Raw genomic sequence first — 21,181 nt, forward strand, 5'->3', positions numbered from 1 at the left:
AGGAGACGCAGGAGCGTTAGATGACTGGGCTGAGAAGATCCCCTGGAGAAGGGTATGGCAGCCTACTTTAGTATTCTTGCCTGGGAAATCACATGGACAGAAGAGCCTGGTGGGCTACAGTCCATGGGGTCCCAAAAGAGTCGAACACAACTTAGTGACTAAACAACAACAAAGCTTTGGCATGAATTCTTCATTTGTGGTTACATTGCTACATTTAAATTCGTGAATTAGTTCACAATTTTTTGCTGATTTAAACTTACTCAAAAGAGTTTGTTAAGAAACATTTTTCATTATTGATAGAAGAAAAATGTCTTTTTAAAAAATTGAAGTATATTTGCTGTACAATTTTATATAAGTTACAGGTGTATAATACAGGTTCACATACACCCACAAAGGAAACCATCAACAAAATAAGAAGACAACCTACTGAATGTGAGAAAATATTTGCAAATGATATGATCAATAAGGGGCTAATATCCAAGAAAAATGTCTTCTAAATCTTACATTTGCTATAGCTAAATGTTACCATTTTTCTTTAAATATTTAAAATACTATATCCTTATCTCCCTAGAACAACCATAATAGTCAAATTTAAATTATTTGCCATAGGTAATCATCTAAAAAGCAAGAGAGTTCCAAAAAAACATCTATTTCTGTTTTATTGACTACGCCAAAGACTTTGACTGTGTGGATCACAATAAACTATGGAAAATTCTGAAAGAGATGGGAATACCAGACCACCTGACCTGCCTCTTGAGAAATTTGTATGCAGGTCAGGAAGCAACAGTTAGAACTGGACATGGAACAACAGACTGGTTCCAAATAGGGAAAGGAGTATGTCAAGGCTGTATATTGTCACCCTACTTATTTAACTTATATGCAGAGTACATCATGAGAAACGCTGGACTGGAAGAAGCACAAGCTGGAATCAAGATTCCAGGGAGAAATATTAATAACCTCAGATATGGGAGAAATATTAATAACCTCAGATATGCAGATGACACCACCCTTATGGCAGAAAGTGAAGAGGAACTAAAAAGCCTCTTGATGAAAGTCAAAGAGGAGAGTGAAAAAGTTGGCTTAAAGCTCAACATTCAGAAAACGAAGATCATGGCATCTGGTCCCATCACTTCATGGGAAATAGATGGGGAAACAGTGTCAGACTTTATTTTCTTGGGCTCAAAAATCACTGCAGATGGTGATTGCAGCCATAAATTTAAAAGACACTTACTCCTTGGAAGAAAAGTTATAACCAACCTAGATAGCATATTGAAAAGCAGAGACATTACTTTGCCAACAAAGGTCCGTCTAGTCAAGGCTGTGGTTTTTCCAGTGGTCATGTAATGGATGTGAGAGTTGGACTGTGAAGAAGGCTGAGCACAGAAGAATTGATGCTTTTGAACTGTGGTGTTGGAGAGGACTCTTGAGAGTCCCTTGGACTGCAAGGAGATCCAACCAGTCCATTCTGAAGGAGATCAATCCTGGGTGTTATTTGCAAGGAATGATGCTAAAGCTGAAACTCCACCTCATGCTAAGAGTTGACTCATTGGAAAAGACTCTGATGCTGGGAGGGATTGGGGGCAGGAGGAGAAGGGGCCTACAGAGGATGAGATGGCTGGATGGCATCACCAACTCGATGGATGTGAGTTTGAGTGAACTCCGGGAGATGGTGATGGATAGGGAGGCCTGGCATGCTGAGATTCATCAGGTCGCAAGGAGTCGAACACGACTGAGTAACTGAACTGAACTGAACTGAACCGCTTACTAAATATGGGAGAAAGGAAAGAAAAAGTACAAGTTAATTTTTGGCCCACTATAGGTCAGAAAGAAAAGCTTAATGAAAAGGAAGCAATTTTATAGAACGAAAGAAGTAATACTTTAAGTAGTTGAGCAACTAGTGAAATCATTTTTATGCTATAAATCAGTAAATTTATGTTAGAGTCATTTTTTTCAATAATAATGTCGCATTCATTATCAGAAAAAAATTGGGAGATCTTATTTTCTTTAAAATGAGAAAGTATCATTTTTATTTCTACAGCGATTGCTGGACTTTTAATAGGTATGTCATGGTCAGTTTCTTTGTCTTTTTCATTCTCCTTATTTCCTTCCTACTTTAGCAATGGTTGGATGGAAGTCTTTCAGCAAAAAGTTAGTCTCTGAGAGAAGATCAAATATTAGCCCGGAAATTTGTTTAATAAGCAGGGCTCCAAACAGAAAGGGTGAGTGAGAGCTGAAATACAGCATCATGTGGGGCTGCAGCTGGAATCCCAGAGGAAGGGGGACCTATTATTTTTTAACAATTTATTGAGACATTATTCATATACCGGAAAATTCAGCATTTTAAAGTGCATAGTTCAGCAGGTTTTATATTTCACAGAATTAAGCAACCATCACCGCTGTCCAATTATACGATAATTTCATCACCACCCCCATCAATGTTGCTGTTGTTCGGTCACCCAGTCGTGTCCGACTCTGTGACCCCATGGAAGGCAGCACGCCAGACCTCCCTGTCCCTCACCATCTACCAGAGTTTGCCCAAGTTCATGATCATTACATCGGTGATGCTGTCCAGCCATCTCATCCTCTGATGCCCTCTTCTCCTTCTGCCCTCAATCTTTCCCAGCATTAGGGATTTTTCCAGTGAGTACTCTGTCCGCATCAGATGACCAAAATACCGGAACTTCAGCTTCAGCATCAGTCCTTCCAGTGAATATTCAGGGTTGATCTCCCTTAAGATTGACTGGTTTGATCTCCTTGCTGTCCGAGGGACTTTCAGGAGTCTTCTCCAGCACCACAGTTCTAAATCATCAATTCTCTGGCATTCTGCCTTCTTTATGGTCCAGCTCTCACAATCCCCATCAATACAAAAAACTCCCTTAGGAGTTACCCCTTTCTCCCTTCTCTTCCCCCAGCCTCTGGCAACCATTAATCAACTTTCTGTCTCTGTGCATTTGCCCATTCTAGACCTTTCATGTAAGTGGAATAATCAAATATATGGCCTTTTCTGTCTGACTTCTATCACTTAGCAAAATGTTTTCAAGATTCATCCATGTTATAGCCTGAATCAGTACTTCATTCCTTCTCGTTGCTGAATGGTATTCCATTATAAGGATATGCCACATTTTATTTGTCCACTCATAAGCTGATGGACATTTGGATTGTTTCCACTTTTTTTTTTTTCAATTTTTTGGCTGCAGCATGCAGCATATGGGATCTTATTTCCCCAACCAGGGATTGAATGGTGCCCCCTGCTTTAGAAGCATGGACTCTTAAGCACTGGACTGCCAGGGAAGTCCCTGTTTCCAGTTTGGGACTTATGAATACTGTTGCTATGAACATTTGTAAACATATGTGTTCAAGTCTCTTGGCTATATACCTGAGCGGAATTGCTGGGTCAAATGGAAACTCTATGCTCAAACTTTCGAGGAACTGTCAAACTGTTTTCTAACATGGTTGCACCATTTTATGATCCCAACAGCAATGGATAAGAGTTCCAGTTTTTCCACACTCTTACCAATATTTGTTATTTGCTATTTAAAAATTTTTGTCATCCTATTGGGTAGGAGGGCTTCCCTTGTGGCTCAGCTGGTAAAGAATCCGCCTGCAATGGAGGAGGCCTGGGTTCAATCCGTGGGTTGGGAAGATCCCCTGGAGAAGGGAACAGCTACCCACTCCAGTATTCTGGCCTGGAGAATTCCATGGACTGTATGGTCCATGAAGTCGCAAAGAGTTGGACACAACTGAGCGACTTTTACTTCACTTCACTTCATTGGGTAGGAAGTGGTATGTATCTCTGTGGTTTTGACTCACATTTCCCTAATGACTAATGCTGTTGAGCATCTTTTCATATGCTTATTGACTATTTGTATATCTTCTCTGAGAATTGTCTTTTCAGATATTTTGCCCATTTAAAAACTAGATTATTTATCTTTGCATTGTTTATTTGTTAAATTTATTTATATATTTTGGATATGAGTCCCTCATCATCTATAATTTGCAAAGATTTTCTCCCATTTTGTGAGTTGTCTTTTAGCTTTCTGGATAGTGTCCTTTGAAAAGCAGAAAGGTTTTTATGCCATTCTCCCAAATTTTGATAGAGTCTCATTTATCTCTTTTTTCTTTGGTTGCTATGCTCTTGGTGTCAGATCTAATAGTTCGTTGCCTAATCCAAAATTACAAAGATTCACTACTTCTAAATTTTCTTCTAAGATTTTTGTAATTGTAGCTTTTAAACTTAGGTGTCTGATCCACTTTTAGTCAATATTTGCATATGGTGTGAGATAGGAGTCCAGATTCTTTTTTTTTTTTTTTGGCATATGGGGAGCTGATTGTTTCAGCAGTGCATGCCCCCTTTTGATTATGCACAAAGGCACCATCTGGACTGATGGAGAGCCTCTTCAGGTCTTTGATTAAAGAAGATGACAGTCCAGAGCAAGTGGGAATCGGTGACAATCTGTGGAGCAACAACAGAATGAAACCAGGACCTCAGAGGAACGGATGAGGAAAGGGAGAGTAGAGAGAAACTGCAATGAGGAGACTTCTTAACGCCTGTAAGTGGAGATGTGGGCCCCAGTGGAAGGATGACCTGAATGGATTAGTCAGGTAACGTTTCAGGATCCTCAGGACCTGGGGTATTTTTCTGATTGGCCAAGGGAACTTGGTAATGGGGCAACCTGTGTTTCCTTCAGGCATGTGGGGATTAAAGGTAGGGTTACATACAGAGACATAGAAAATAAACTAATGGTTACCAAAGGGGAAGTGGGGGAGGAACAAATTAGCAGTTTGGGATTAACATATACACACTGCTGCTGCTGCTGCTGCTGCTGCTAAGTCTCTTCAGTCGTGTCCGACTCTGTACAACCCCATAGATGGCAGCCCACCAGGCTTCCCCGTCCCTGGGATTCTCCAGGCAAGAACACTGGCGTGGGTTGCCATTTCCTTCTCCAATGCATGAAAGTGAAAAGTGAAAGTGAAGTCGCTCAGTTGTGTCCGACTCTTAGCGACCCCGTGGACTGCAGACTACCAGGCTCCTCCATCCATGGGATTTTCCAGGCAAGAGTACTGGAGTGGAGTACCATTGCCTTCTCTAAACACTACTATATATAAAATAGATAACAAAGATCTACTGTATAGCACAGGAAACTATACTCAATATTTTCTAATAATCTATAAGGGAAAATAATCTGAAAAAAAGTATATAAAACTGATTCACTTTTCTGTGTACCTGAAACTAACACAACATTGTAAACCAACTATGCTTCAATAAGAAAAAGTGGTTGGAGGGGCTTCCCTAGTTGTCCACCAACCAAGACTCTACACTTTAAATGTAGGGGGCCCAGGTTTGATCCCTGGCTAGGAAACTAGATTCCACATGCTGCAACTAAGAGTTGACCTGCCACAACTGAAAAGAAAAAAAAAAAAAAATCCTGCACACCAAAACTTAAGATTCCAAGTGCAGCAACTAAGACCCAACACAGCCAAATAAATACATAATCAAAATATTTTTAAATAAATAAAAACCAAATGGTTAAAGTCATATATTTCGCTGAAAAAATCCTACCTAAAATAAATAAAATATAAAACAAGGAGGGATAGTGAACCAGTGAAGTTGCTCAGTCGTGTCCAAATCTTTGCAATCCCATGGACTGAAGCCTACCAGGCTCCTCCATCCATGGAATTTTCCAGGCAAAGGTACTGGAGTGGGTTGCCATTTCCTTCTCCAGGGGATCTTCCCGACCCAGGGATTGAACCCAGGTCTCCTGCATTGTAGGCAGATGCTTTACCATCTGAGCTACCAGGGCGAAATCAATATTCTTAATTAACTTTGTGAATGATGTTGTTATTTATAAAAATATTTTCATATCTGCCATTTATCCAGTTATTTATACTTCAAAAGTATGCCATCTAGATATTTAATCATGATCCTGAAGTCATGTAATCTCTCTCTATAAGCCTTAAAATTCTGACTTGGTGTATTTTAACTGTGTTGAAAGACACGATTTTTAAAAATAACATTTTCAACCAAGTTGAACATGTTCATGAATCTAATTCTTTACTATGAATTTAATCTGTGTATCACGGGGCTCTCCAAGCATATGTTTTCTGATGAGTTTTCACAGTAATCTATAAATATATTTACAGTTATGGTTCTATATCTAGTGAATGAATCACTCAGTGAGGATGATCGCTACAGAAATAATGTCTGACATACAAAGACAACACATAAATGTTCGTTGATGGAATGGTTCACCAGAAAGATAAGTAATATAACTGAAACCACTGTCTTGCAGTTAAAAAAGCAAAAAACAAGAATAAAGATGAGGAGCAAGGGTGGCAGAGGAGAGAGCACAAGAGCGAGTGAGCAATTAGAGGGCAGGAGATAAAGGCTTGACTAATTCCCATCCTGTGACAGATGATCACGCAGCTCTCTTTGCCTGGGGGACACTGAAGCTTTGTCTTTCTTATAATCCTAGACAAGAATAACAATGCCTGCCAACAAGTTAACCAATAACCATTCGACAAAGAATAAATCTGTACATAAAAGCATATAAGACATTTTGAATGGAAGATTCTGAAATAAGCTATCATGCTCATGACCATTAAAAATACAACAAAGAGCTATCCAAGTCTTAGTGTGTGGATGAATAATTTAGACCTTATCCAATGGTAAGAACCTATTTAACCCAATAGTAGGTACTGTTTAAGTCCTCTCTGGACCCCAGAGTTGTATTTCAGTTTAAACCTGCAGCATTAATTTAAATTTCCAATGCAGGAAGCGGATGTTGAGCACTGATTAAGTGGGCCAAAAAAATATAGTTATAGGGAACAGAAAAGTGACTTTTACTGTTTTCATTTGTTATATAGATTTACAGTCATTATAATTTTTACTATTATGACATACTCTTTGTCTCATACATGGATTTTTTTGATTACAAGGCCTTCTTTAGGGACAAAAGTACCTACTACGATATATGGAAAAAAAATATAATCTGCTCTGCAATGGGGTACTTTATGTTCAATTTCTAAGAGCAGAATATGGCAAAAGATACCTGGATAATTCAAAGCAAAAGAAAAAAATTAATTGGGACTCAATTTAGACAATTGCTTCAGTTCTTTCTTTTAGTTAGTAAATGTATTACAACTGCAGGTGTGTATGCTCAGTCGCTCAGTCACATCCAACTCTTTGCAACCCCATGGACTGTATCCTTCCAGGCTCCTCTGTCCATGGGATTTTCCAGGCAAGAATACTGGAGTGGGTTGCCATTTCCTGATACTATTTCTTAATTATGTTGCAGTGTTTGAAAAGTGTGTTAGTTACTCAGTCATGTCCAACTCATTGCGACCCCATGGACTGTACCCTCCCAGGCTCTCTCTGTCCATGGAATTCTTTGGGCAAGAATACTGAAGTGAGCAGACATTCTCTTCTCCAGGTGATCTTCTCAACCGAGGGATCAAACCCAGGTCTCCTGCATTACAGGCCAATTCTTTTACCATATTAGCCACCGGGGAAGCCCTCCAGTGTTTGTGTGCTTAATCACTCAGTCGTGTCCAACTCTTTGTGACCCCATGGACTGTAACTCACCAGGCTCCACTGTCCACGAGGATTCTCCAGGCAAGAATACTGGAGTGGGTTGCCATGCCCTTCTCCAGGGGACCTTCCCAACCCAGGGATCGAACCCAGGTCTCTCACATTTCAGGCAGATCCTTTACCATCTGAGCCACTGGGGAAGCCAGTGTTTAGTACCAGCTGGAAATGTAGAAAAGATAAGACAGATAATCTTTAGGGTAATTTAAAAAATGCTTAAATTCATGGTTCTCAATACGCATGAAAGTCACCTAAGAAGCATGAGATCATTGTAGATTCCCAAGTCTCACCCCCAGAGATTTCAAGCTGAGAATTCTAGGAGGTGACCTAGGAAAACGCATCTAATAAACAGGCCAGTTGAATCTACTGCATGTGGTCTGAGGCCACATCCTGAGAAGCTCTGGGCTTTCAGAGAATGTGAATACTTACAGAGCCTACGAACCACAAGCAGAAAGCAGGAGAGATCCACTCTCTGGCGTGGATTCCACAGTCAATCCACATGGCATTTTTGGCCCTTTGTTCTTTTTTAGAAACCTGCTCAGAGAAAACCAAAAAACAAGTAAGAAGCAGCTTTAGGATAGTAACTTCCTGAATAATAGAGCTTCGATTTCATCCTTTTAGCAAATCTATGAAATACGCCCTATTCTGTTCATTCCTTGGAGAATTCTTGATTTAAAATTCTTTTCATTCCTAAACAAATACCCGATGATACCAGAGCTACCTGAGAAATTGCAGAAGTAGAGACCCGAGAACTAGTGCTTCAGGCCATATCTTCACACTGCAGTTAGAATAAAATGAGCCTGTGTTGGGTGAGCAGCTCTCTGTGGGAAGTGGGCACAAAGAAAGGCTTGGGAGAGGGAAGTTAGTGGTGCCTAAGACAACCTTGGACTCCCTCACCATTTTCCCAGGGTGCACACTTTTATTTAACGTGTAGATCATTTCCTTATTTCACACAAAAATAAACACACATCTAACTTGACATCAATTTATTATCAACAGGTCTGGGGACAGAGACCTTATTCTGATTTACCATGTAGGGTACTAGTGTAAGCCGCCAACTTTCTGGAATAAGAACTACCAACTTGTCTTCAATGATAGCCTTTGATGACTTTAGAAGAATTCTCACAAACACCTCTATATAAAATGAATCATCATTCATCTACTTTTAAATATTACACAATTTTAGAGTATGGAGGGAAGGGAGAAGAGTGTTGCAAAATCAAAGAAATATGTGGGGTTGGAATTCCAAAGCAAGAAAAAGAGAGGGTTCCATTTTTAAATTGCCATCTATACCACTCAGGGAGTTTTCTTCTTAACAAACCTGAAGTTACTGATGTGCAACAAAAAGGCAAGTGTGGAAAGCTTTGGCCACAAAGGATCAAATTGTACAAAGAGAATTTCCCAACTGATTTAATCTCCTCAACTTAAAAGACAATCCTGAGTTGTTTTGACTAGTTGCTTTATTCGACCTTCTGTTTAACTGTGGCTGAGCAAATTCTCTTGGTACCCATTCTGACACTGAGGAACCCTAGGGACTCCCATGATGTGCACATCCTTGATTGAGACTGGGACTAAAGCTTGCAGGAAGCATGGTTTTCCAACATGTATATCAGGTCCCAGAAACACAAGTTCCAAACAGTACATACAACAGGGCAAAAAGTAAATGTCATAGGTGGGTATGCCATGATTACATGGATCCAGCCCAGTAGACTAACTCAGCTGCCAAGAGAACCCAATGTTGCCTAGGGTCTGACTTTGTACTGCAAGCTCTTGTCAGAACAGATTAAAACCCAGAAATCCTGACTCCAAATCTTATCTTTGGACAATCAAAGAGCCTCACCTCTCACAGTTTAGAACATGTGAGGAAACCATGTGTGAATGAAATTTTACTAAATCAAATGTATTTCTCCAATAATTAAATTTTTTCAGACCTTCTTTTTAATTTTTTTTTTTTTTTTTTAGGAGAAAGAGTGGTTTTAAAAATAGCAACAGAACTGCAGAATTAGAAATGAACAGGCAGAAATCAGTTTGGTTTCATGGTTCCCAATATTCTTCCTGTGGCCCAATTCACTGACTTTACTAAGACCAGTTTGTTCAGCTGAGAATAAATAACCAAACAGATGGTAACTGAAGCAGAAACGGTCATATCAGCCCTACTGCCAAGAATCCCAGCATTGCTCTGGTTCCTATTCTTTCCTAGTTCCTGTTGTTCAACTCCTTTGGTTCTAAAAACTATAGTAATGTCAATGTTTATTCAAAACAGATCCCTTTCCTTTTTTTTGGCCTAAGTCAGTCAGTCAGTGGTGGTGCTGAGGGTGGTGGTTGTGGTGGTATAAATAAAAGAGGACTTGAAAGATAATCCAGACCACTCTCCTTGTTTTATGAAGGTAGGCATTGAAACCCAGAAAGGTTAAATGACTTACCTATGTCACAGAGTAGATTCTAAAACTGAGGTTACTACTCTTAGGTCAACACTGTAGTAGCAAAGGAAAACAATTTAAAGGTAATCACCAATCACTGAAGATCTGGATATTAAAGTTGAGGATCATTTGTAATACACATATTTCCAGAACTCAAAAGAAAATCCAAGTACTAACAAGCACCACTGGAGAATTAATACCTCCCCAAAGTTGAAAAATCAATGACTCTTCCCATACCTTTAAAACATAAAGTGGGTACTTCTCGTATGAGGATCCAATGTGGATTTTTTCAACCATATCAGGATACCGCTCAGTCATAACTTCTATCCAAGAATAGATCTATCAAAGCAGAAACCAGTGGTCACAGAGCAAGTTCAAAGCATTTCCCTGACAAAGGAAACAGACAAATTCTTCCAGGAAGGGTTATCCCTCTAGAAAAAATTTTGTGGAGATAAAGAGGAACTAAAACACTTGAGGCAGAGTGTTTCTTCTGCTGCTTAGGAAAATCAATAAAATTAAACTTTTGAGAAGTATCAAGGTTTAGGGAAAGTGGAAATGTACTAAGAAACTTACGACAAAGTAGGGAAATATCATCTTTAAAGGATAACTCCTTAAGTTATTTTTAAAGGCTGATAATGTCGAATCCTCACCTCTGTGTATGAAATCCTATTTACCATTCAAGAGTTCATTTTTATATGAGATTTTAAAAAAAATATTCACTTTTCAAGGGTAACCTAAGGAAGCCCCGGGCACTGTCTTTGCACAGGATAAATGGAGCTGCCTTTTTTTCCCAGTGGAGACTTGTGGACTCACAACAAGGGGTGTGAAATGATGAGAAGCAAAGGGGAGAACAGTCTGGAGGAAAAAAGAATCTCTTCTATCCAGGGAAGGAGTTTGATTCTAAAACTCTCTCCTAGGTGGAAGTCTAGTGGTTTGCGATTCTGACAAGATTATAGTAGAAGGAAACAAACAAATAAATTTCTAGTCCTGACTTTAGGCTAGCCCCCACTTCAAAGCAGGTGTTGAGTGGTGGAGCCTGATCATGTTTTAAAGTAGACCAACTTCTCAGGGGCCATTTAAAAATGTTTACACCTTTTGTAATGGAAATAACCAACCCTTGGCCTCGTTTCTAGGAAATTTGCTGAAGGTAATTTCAAATAGCAGTCCTAGCTGAAGGGAAGAGGAGTACCATTTATCCTTGGGTCTTCTTACAGGAGCGTAACTAGGGCGAGTGGTATGTGTGATGGGTTGTTCTGTGTGAGGAATTAAGATGCTTCTGGAAGGTCTACCTGCTGCCAAGTACCAATGCTGTCAGTGTCTGTGGTGTTGAAAATTTAACCATCTGTGATTTCCTCTGTTTACTGTGCTACTCTTCTAAGGCACGCACACATCTAAGAGAACTGCTCCATCCACCTATTTTGTGTTACAGCACTGATAGTTCAGTAGATTTCCTCCAACAAGGGAGGCTGTATTATATTAATTATAGTAAGGCAGCTTTATAGAAAACTTTAAATCTAATCTGCAATAATCAAGGTTACATCCTTTGAATAATGCTCTTCTTTTGCCATTTGTTTTAAGACGTGTTTTTTGGTCATTTGTTTTTCTCCCCTACTGTAGCTTACTTAAAATTTCCTAGTGAGAGTCAATGACAAAAGAAACCCCTTTTGCTCTCCAAGTGAACATGAATGTGGACTGAAGAGCAGAGCTGAAGGGGAAGAAAGGCAGAATTTGGGGGAGAAAGATTGCCGCAATTGCTACAAACCTCTTAGAAAAGATTCAGGATGGGAAGGATGAAGATATCCAAACTGTTTTCTGAAATGTCATTGTGATGAAATGAATTGTGTTCCCCCTCAAATGTGTATATTAATCCCCAATACCTTAGAACATGACTGTATTTGGAGACAGGGCCTTTAAAGTGGTAATTAAGTTGCACTGAAGTGTCAGTGTGGGCCCCAACCCAACCCGACTGGGATTCTAATAGGAAGTGGAGACTACAATGGTCAGCGAGACTTCAGGGATGTGCGCACACTAAGAAAAGGCCATGTGAGGAGGTGGCCATCCACAAGCCAAGGAGAGATGTCTCAGAACAAACCAGCTCTCCTGACACCTTGTTCTTGGACTTCCAACCTCCAGAACTGTGAGAGAATAAATTTCTGTTGTCTAAGCCACTCAATAAATGGCACTTTGTTACAACAGACTGTAGCTCAGGTGGTAAAGAATCTGCCTGCAACGCAGGAGACCCAGGCTCAATCCTTGGGTCAAGAAGTTGCCCTGGAGAAGGGAATGACAACCCACTCCAGTATTCTTGCCTAGAGAATCCCATGGATGGAGGAGCCTAGCGGGCTACAGTCCATGGGTTACAAAGAGTCGAACAAGACTGAGTGACTAACACTACTACTACTGTGGCTAACTAATACTGTTTTCCTCCCATGTCTTTCCAACTCTTTCCTGGGGAGAGGATAAGAAAAAAAAAATAACCTCTTTGAACAAAATACTTAAAATATACCCCCAAAAATACTCTTTTTAAATGTTCAAATCCTTTGTTTATTTAGTTAGGCTGCACTACACAGCTTGTGGGATCTTAATTCCCTGACCATGGATTGAACCTAGGCCCTTGGCACTTAACGCAAGGAATTTTTCCTGGTCTGCCAGGAAAAACCCAGCAACATATTTTAAATACTTCTGTTTAAGGCATCTCGTTCTTCCCACCAAACCCAACACAGCAGTGACACTGTCACCTTCTCCACTTGTCAATCCTGCCTACCCAACCTCTCAACTCCAGGCCTCAAGGTTACTCATGCAGGGCTGATGTAGGCGGCTGGATGGAGATAGTTTAGGTGGAACAGACAAAGTCAAGGTAGGAGAGAGAAAGGAGAGGGCTGAAATGTTAAGATCCCCGTCCACCAGCCCGGCACATCAGTCCTAGAAGCCTGCTGATCTCTGGTTTGAAAGAAAGTGTTAGTCACTCAGTCATGTCCGACTCTTTGCGACCCCATGGACTGTAGCCTGACAGCTCCTCTGTCTCTGGAATTCTCCAGGCAAGAAAACTGGAGTGGGTAGCCATTCCCTTCTCCAGGGGATCTTCTCGACCCAGGGATTGAACCCAGTTCTCCTGCATTGAAGGCAGATTCTTTACCATCTGTGCCACTAGGGAAGACTGAGTTCTGGTTTAACTAACTGGAAAAGAACAGATGGGTTTGAAGATTAAATAGAAAATTGATGCTTATTATTTAAATGTTAGATGTCACAAAAGTATGGATATGGTTCTTAACAGTTTCTGGGCGCCTAGCCAAAAATGATAAAAAAAAAAAAAAACACAACTTCTATTAAGGAATATAGCAGTACTCCTATGAAAGAATAAAAGGTATCAAGGGATTTTATACTACTTGGAGAGTATTATATTGAAAAGAAAGGGGTTTAGCCTTTAAGGGAACAAATATGGGGAAATGGCTCTTAAAGTATGATGTGAAAGCTTATTGAGGTCAACTGAACATGGTATCAAGCTTAGGTTTCCTCTAGGAAAATTGGAACCCGTAAGTACTAAGAGGAAAAGAAACCAATTTCTTAAATATTAAAATACAGGCATCATCATAATCATTACTATTACTATTAGTATTTTAAACAGGTTCCTTCTGAAAAGAATAAAATACACTTAAACACTTTTGCATCCTAAATATAAGTGAATAAATTCCTTTAATTCAGTGAGATAATGTGGCAGTTATTCGGTAAGAATTCATTTAGGATAATGGCTGGAGTGCTATTTTTTGTGTGTGTGGCAGTTTCAATAAAAAGGTCTTATTTTTTAATTTTCTGTTGTTCCTTAGAATGTAGTGTTACTCCTGACAATCAGAGATATTCTTAGCTATGGACAAATAGCCTGCTTAGAGGGGCAAAGTCCAAAATATGATGCAATCTTTCCAGGCAAGATGTCTACAAAAGGACCAATTACCTCTGTATAATCAATCTAATAGTGATTTTTTTTCACCCTCTTCCACTAATTATGATTCTCTAATAATTTCCCATGGCTGAAATGGCAATGCTCATTCAATAAAAACAGGCAGTTTGGAGAGAAACGTTGACAACTTACCTCATTTAGTGAGTGATACTGTTCATAGTAGGAGGAGGATGCCCGGGGGCTGATGGTGTCATTGGAAGTCTGCTGCCGGATAAGATCTTCCACATTTTCCATCAGGACCCTGGGTGATGAAACAAGAGTATGAGCTGGTTTCCAAACAGGGCTCTAATTTTCCCTCGTGGCCCATCGCAGACACAACAGGCAAGTGTGGGGGAAAGTCACTAAGAAATCTAGCAAGCTCAAGGTGAAAACACCACTAGCATGACGGGCTGAAATTCACAAGCCCTCTGCATAGAGCCGCATGGGCGCTGGAGAGACAGTGGCTCCTGTAGAGTATGCTTTCAGGGCCTTCAAAACCTGACCCTTTCTCCAACATTATCAACATTTCTTGATGGTGACTTATTAATGCCTTTTAAATGAACACAGGAATAAGGAAGGTATAGGAAAGTGATCTCATTTAATTCCTCTTGCAAGGGGTCACACAGTTAACTTAGGCACAAACATTTTAACTAAGACAAAATTGAGCCATTCTGTCACCTGGAATGAACAAGAAAAAGTTAGCTGCCATTCTAATAAAGCTTTCTGTACTTTTATTTAGAGTTAGTTGTTCAGTCGTGTCCAACTCTTTGTGACTCCATGGAAGAGGAATTCTCTTGCATGGAATTCTCCAGCCAAGAATAGGGGAGTGAGTAGCCATTCCCTTCTCCAGGGGCTTCCCTGGTGGCTCAGACTTTTGTTTAGACCAACAGGTAAAAGCCAAGACTTTGACATCAGAAAGTTCTGAGTTAGAGTCCTGGATGTGCCACATTCTAGCTGGTTGACCTTGAGAAATTCCTTTGTAAATCTGAAACATTTTTTCTTACACACAGTGAGGATAGTATCTACCTCACAGGGTTTAATAAGGGTTAAAAGATACAATGTATAGAAAAGCTCAGTACCTTTCCTGAAAGGCATCAGATACTAATAACATGTTATTATAATAATCATAATACGTTATCCAAAAATTGCTTGGCATCCAGGAAGTGCTAGGGCAGCAGGAAAACACTGATGCTTGGGTAATGGATGCGAAAGGAGATATGGACAGGAGACTCTAAAAGGAAGAAGGCATGGGCTTTGAACAGAAAGCATACCTAATGCATATTTTAGTTTAGAGCCAGACATTCCAGAATGCTTGCTGACCTCTTGAAGCAAAATTCCCTTTAGCAGCTGCTTTTTTAAGTGATATCACAAAGCCTACTAAAGTGAATGACATTTTGCTTCCTAAGTCCAGGAACAGAGTAGAGGAATTTTAAGAAGGAACTGGGAGAAACCATAAGAGGCTCCACAGATCACTGAGTCTAACAGTCCATTTCAGACAAGGGACCAAGGTCTTGAGCAGTAAACCACTCGTTCAAGGTCATGGAGCCAGCCTCTTGGGCTTCATCACAAGTCCATTCCAGAGATTTCCATGTGGCATGCTTAATGTAAGTATACATTTTTCTAGGAAGCAATGAGACCATCCACTAGCAAATGCACGGTGTGTGTTGCGTGTGTGTGTGCTCAGTTGCTCAGTCATGTCCAACTCTTTGCAGCCCCACGAACTGTAGCCCACCAGGCTCCTCAGTCCATGGAATTTTCCAGGCAAGAATACTGGAGTGGGGTGCCATTTCCTGTGTCAGGGGATCGTCCTGATCCAGCAGTCAAACCTGAGTCTCTTGCATTGGCAGGTTTCTTTACCACTGTGCCCCCTGGGAAGCCCCAAATGCATCACAGGTGCTTATAATGTCTGTATGCTCAGGTGCTAGTCGTGTCTGACTCTTGGTGACTCCATGGACTGTAGCCCACCAGCCTCCTCTGTCCATGGAATTTTTCAGGCAAGAATTCTGGAGCAGGTTTCCATTTCCTAGTGCTTATAATAGTTACTCAATAAATATGGAATTAAGCCTACCTGAATGGAATTCTGCTCGCATTTAAATGGGCTTTCACATTGCTTACATCAGATGCATTCACAAAAAAATGGACTTCGTATCCCTTCACAATATATTCAGCTGCTACTGGCTGCCAGAGAACAATCTGCAGTTTCAAGAAGGAAAATTGATAAAGACAGTTTTTCACATGGTTCTCATCTGTAGCTAATGCCATAAAAGAGTATCTATAAAGGAAATGAAAAAATAATTTCTGGTCACTGGTCCACTCACAGTCACCAATCCCATTCACACATGTGGTAGTGTAAACATTTATTCTGTACGGGGCTTGTTTTATTCTGTAACCCCAGTGGCTAATGAGGCCCTGGCATTTACTAGGTACTCAATAAATATTTGCTGAGGCAATGAACTGATAAATGAACGCACGAATATTTAGAGTCCAACTGTAGGACTGGAGGTGTATGTCAGATGTTTAAAGAGAAATGAAAGTTGGTCTGGAAAGAAAGTTGATTAATGGCGCTTTTCTTTAATAAAAATCCCATATCCTTGATTCTAACATCACATTGGTGTTTCTTTCCTTTAATCTAATTGCGGCCTTTGGGCAAAACCTTTCCATAATATTTACAGTTTTGAGTTTTTTGTTTTTTTGTTTTTTCTGGCTTTACTGTGCTTTTTCAAAGCACTTTCACACCCATTGCCTATGATCTTTTTACTAATTCTTTGCCATAATCTAGGCAGCAGTTATTATTTTGATTGTTCAGATGAAGAAATTAAGGCTCAAAGCTAAGTCGTCTAAAAATCACAGGCCAAATAGTCGCCAAACAAGACCTAAATGCTGAATCTGTGATGCTTCCTCTGGCAGTGCTTCCTCTGCCTGCAGTGTGGTGGCTGTGGAAACACAGCGGCCGCTCTTCTGCTGGGAAATGCCTAGTTCTCTGACCCTGTGTGCTGCTGTCCGTCTATATCCCCTACAGGCTGAGGTTGCACGGCTCCAGGGCTGCAGCCAGTCAATGATGGCATACTGCAGGCATATTTTCGCAGGCCCATTCCTGCCAGATTAGGGTTTCCTCTTGCAGTTGACTTTGTCTTAAGGACTTACGTGGTCCAGTCAAACTTTCATTGGGATTGTCTTGCAGTCTAGAGGTTGTCCAGGCATGACCCTCCTTTTTGCACAGTGGCGGCTGCTCAATGGTCTGCGGGTGCTCCCCGCCATCTCCAGCTCCTTCTTCATCCTTCACAAGCAGACCCCATAACAAGTCTCTTATATCTCTAATCTTCTCAGAAAACCTTAGCCCGATATCCATGGAGCCAGCAATTTTTTTTATCATGATATTTTGTAATTCTTAACAGTTTTCTACATTCAGGGGAGTTCAGTTCCAGGCATGAAAATGTTAGCCAGTTTTCTTCTGTGTTTTTATGCTTACACTTTAGCTAAATTTTTAAAACAAACACCTATTCAGTTTAGTTCAGTTCAGTCGCTCAGTCATGTCTGACTCTTTGTCACCCCATGGACCACACCACACTAGGCCTCCCTGTCAATCACCAACTCCTGGAGTTTACTCAAACTCATGTCCATTGAGTCGGCGATGCCATCCAACCATCTCATCCTCTGTTGTCCCCTTCTCCTCCTGCCTTCAATCCTTCCCAGCATCAGGGTCTTTTCCAAGGAGTCAGCTCTTCACATCAGGTGGCCAAAGTATTGGGATTTCAGCTTCAGCATCTGTCCTTCCGATGAATATTCAGGACTGAATTCCTTTAGGATGGACTGGTTGGATGTCCTTGCAGTCCAAGGGACTTTCAAGAGTCTTCTCCAACACCACAGTTCAAAAGCATCAATTCGTCAGTGCTCAGCTTTCTTTATAGTCCAACTCTCACATCCATACATGACTACTGGAAAAACCATAGCTTTGACTAGATGGACCTTCATTGGCAAAGTAATGTCTCTGCTTTGTAATATGCTGTCTAGGTTGGTCATAGCTTTTCTTCCAGGGAGCAAGAGTCTTTTAATTTTATGGCTGCAGTCACCATCTGCAGTGATTCTGGAGCCCATAAAATAAAGCCAGCCACCGTTTCCACTGTTTCCCCATCTATTTCCCATGAAGTGATGGGACCAGATGCCATGATCTTCGTTTTCTGAATGTTGAGCTTTAAGCCAACTTTTTCACTCTCCACTTTCACTTTCATCAAGAGGCTCTTTAGTTCCTCTTCACTTTCTACTATAAGGGTGGTGTCTTCTGCATATCTGAGGTTATTGATATTTCTCCCAGCAATCTTGATTCCAGCTTGTGCTTCTTCCAGCCCAGCGTTTCTCATGATGTACTCTGCATATAAGTTAAATAAGCAGGGTGACAATATACAGCCTTGACGTACTCCTTTTCTTATTTGGAGCCAGTCTGTTGTTCCATGTCCAGTTCTAACTGTTGCTTCCTGACCTGCCTACAGGTTTCTCAAGAGACAGGTCAGGTGGTCTGGTATTCCCATCTGTTTCAGAATTTTCCATAGTTTATTGTGATCCACACAGTCAAAGGTTTTGGCATAGTCAATAAAGCAGAAATAGATGTCTTTCTGGAACTCTCTTGCTTTTTTGATGATCCAGCAGATGTTGGCAATTTGATCTCTGGTTCCTCTGCCTTTTCTAAAACCAGCTTGAACATCTGGAAGTTCACAGTTCATGTGTTGCTGAAGCCTGGCTTGGAGAATTTTGAGCATTACTTTACTAGCGTGTGAGATGAGTACAATTGTGTGGTAGTTTGAGCATTCTTTGGCATTGCCTTTCTTTGGGATTGGAATGAAAACTGACCTTTTCCAGTCCTGTGGCCACTGCTGAGTTTTCCAAATTTGCTGACATATTGAGTGCAGCACATTCACAGCATCATCTTTCAGGATTTGAAATAGCTCAACTGGAATTCCATCACCTCCACTAGCTTTGTTTGTAGTGATGCTTCCTAAGGCCCACTTGACTTCACATTCCAGGATGTCTAGCTCTAGGTGACACACCATCGTGATTATCTTGGTCATGAAGCTCTTTTTTGTACAGTTCTTCTGTATATTTTTGCCACCTCTTCTTGATATCTTCTGCTTCTGTCAGGTCCCTACCATTTCTGTCCTTTATTGAGCCCATCTTTGCATGAAATGTTCCCTTGGTATCTCTAATTTTCTTGAAGAGATCTCTAGTCTGTCCCATTGTAGATTTCCTCTATTTCTTTGCACTGATCATTGAGGAAGGCTTTCTTATCTCTCCTTGCTATTCTTTGGAACTCTGCATTCAGATGGGTATACCTTTCCTTTTCTCCTTTGCTTTTCACTTCTCTTCTTTTCATAGCTATTTGTAAGGCCTCCCCAGACAGCCATTTTGCTTTTTTGCATTTCTTTTTCTTGGGGATGGTCTTGATCCCTATCTGCTGTACAATGTCACAAACCTCTGTCCATAGTTCATCAGACACTCTGTCTATCAGATCTAGTCTCTTAAATCTATTTCTCACTTCCACTGTATAGTCATAAGGGATTTGATTTAGGTCATACTTGAATGGTCTAGTGGTTTTTCCCACTTTCTTCAGTTTAAGTCTGAATTTGGCCATAAGGAACTCATGATCTGAGCCACAGTCAGCTCCTGGTCTTGTTTTTTCTGACTGTATAGAGCTTCTCCATCTTTGGCTGCAAAGAATATAATCAATCTGATTTTGGTGTTGACCATCTGGTGATGTCCATGTGTAGAGTCTTCTCTTGTGTTGTTGGAAGACGGTGTTTGCTATAACATCTATTGACTTCTGTTATTGTAGCATCTTTGTGAGTTTGCACTTTCAATCACAAGTCACTATTATTTTAACTGGCTGTAAAGTTAATAGCACAAATGAACAAAGTGTTATTTGGGGAATCAAGTGATTAGGGGAAAGAAGAGAAAATTACAAGAAGAGGGGTATATACCAACTGTATATATACAAGTCAGACAACACATAGGCGAAAACAGGGCACACCATTCTTTCATAAACTTAATACGAAGATACGAAATATGAAGATAAATGATGGAGAAATTACCTTGTATGTTGTAGTAACATTCTGCAGAATTTGAACTTGCCTGGAGGTTCTAGGAAGAGCAGATAAAACCTGGCCCCTGGGAGAAAAACACACACAGGATTTTGAGGTTATGTAAAAAATGAAAATAAGATAAATTATATAGGGAAGGGATTCCAGGTAATTACGAAAAGGAAACAAAATATTGAAATAAAAGAGTATCTCACCATAGATTTTTAAATAAGCTAGATTTTGCTTCACTCTAGGTGGAGAAATAGGAACCAAGTTTACCCTTCCTCCTACCTGAAAACTAATATATATGTGTGCATACATATACACACACATGTAAAACAATGCACTCAAGAAATTGAACATATAAAACATGATGAAACACAATTTCCTGTATGGGGTCCTGGAACAGAACAGTGGAGAAACTGGTGAAATCTAAATAAAGCATGCAGTTTAGTTAATAGTAGAGTACCCATGTTGGTTTCCAAGTTTTGACAAATAATACCATGATGATATAAAATGCTAACATTAGGTGAAACTTGGTGCAGTATATACAAAAACTCTCTAATATCTTTGCAACCTTTCTGTAACTCTAAAAATATTTCAGATAAAATTTTAATTAAAAATTAAAACAAAAACGTGTATCAGGAACTCTAGAAGCTCAAAAGGTTACGATAACTTCTGCTTGTCACTATTAGGAAAGGCTCCATGGAAGAGGCAACTGGGTAAGTTAGCAGTTGAAAGGCAGGCTGGCAGAAGACAAGAGGGCATTGTTTGGGAGATGGAAAGATGTTTATTCTTGCCAAGTGTAGGATTTAAGTGTTTAGGGCAAGAGAATAATGGTAGCCAAACAGAAGTGAATTTGGAAACTGACGTTCATTCTCCCCTAGAGAAGTTTTCCAATGCACAGTGAGAAATTTAGCCTTTATCTTGTAGGCAATTAGGAGTTAGGAAACTGATATCATGTGACATGTGATTTGTAAGACTAATTTTGACAACAGGGTGGAGGATGGTTTATTTTGAAAAGCCTGATTAAAGGATTCTAAATTCTAGAAATAAATCTATGGAGACTTGATTATCAAAAGAGATAAAGAGGAGCTCACAGAAACAATAAATTCAGAGGTTTTGTGTCAATTATTGGTACAATTTAAGCATAAACTCTTCAACCAGTGATTAA

The 21,181-nt window shown here is 40.1% G+C and overlaps 1 protein-coding gene across 2 annotated transcripts in view; it reads right to left on the bottom strand.

The window, feature by feature from the left end:
• Window positions 1-21,181, bottom strand: part of CPB2 (carboxypeptidase B2) — a 57,743-nt gene that overhangs the window by 21,624 nt on the left and 14,938 nt on the right. Inside the window, exons 2-6 of one of the 2 annotated variants that reach the window (XM_027557205.1) lie at window positions 20,020-20,095; window positions 16,008-16,132; window positions 14,093-14,201; window positions 10,243-10,344; window positions 8,015-8,119 (exon numbers count right to left, since the gene is read on the bottom strand). In XM_027557205.1, the coding sequence (XP_027413006.1) occupies window positions 8,015-8,119; window positions 10,243-10,344; window positions 14,093-14,201; window positions 16,008-16,132; window positions 20,020-20,095 (517 nt within the window). The remainder of the gene's footprint in view (window positions 1-8,014; window positions 8,120-10,242; window positions 10,345-14,092; window positions 14,202-16,007; window positions 16,133-20,019; window positions 20,096-21,181) is intronic. The other variant, XM_027557206.1, reaches the window with a different exon arrangement.

This window comes from Bos indicus x Bos taurus, chromosome 12, assembly GCF_003369695.1.
Source record: "Bos indicus x Bos taurus breed Angus x Brahman F1 hybrid chromosome 12, Bos_hybrid_MaternalHap_v2.0, whole genome shotgun sequence".
Lineage (NCBI taxonomy): Eukaryota > Metazoa > Chordata > Mammalia > Artiodactyla > Bovidae > Bos > Bos indicus x Bos taurus.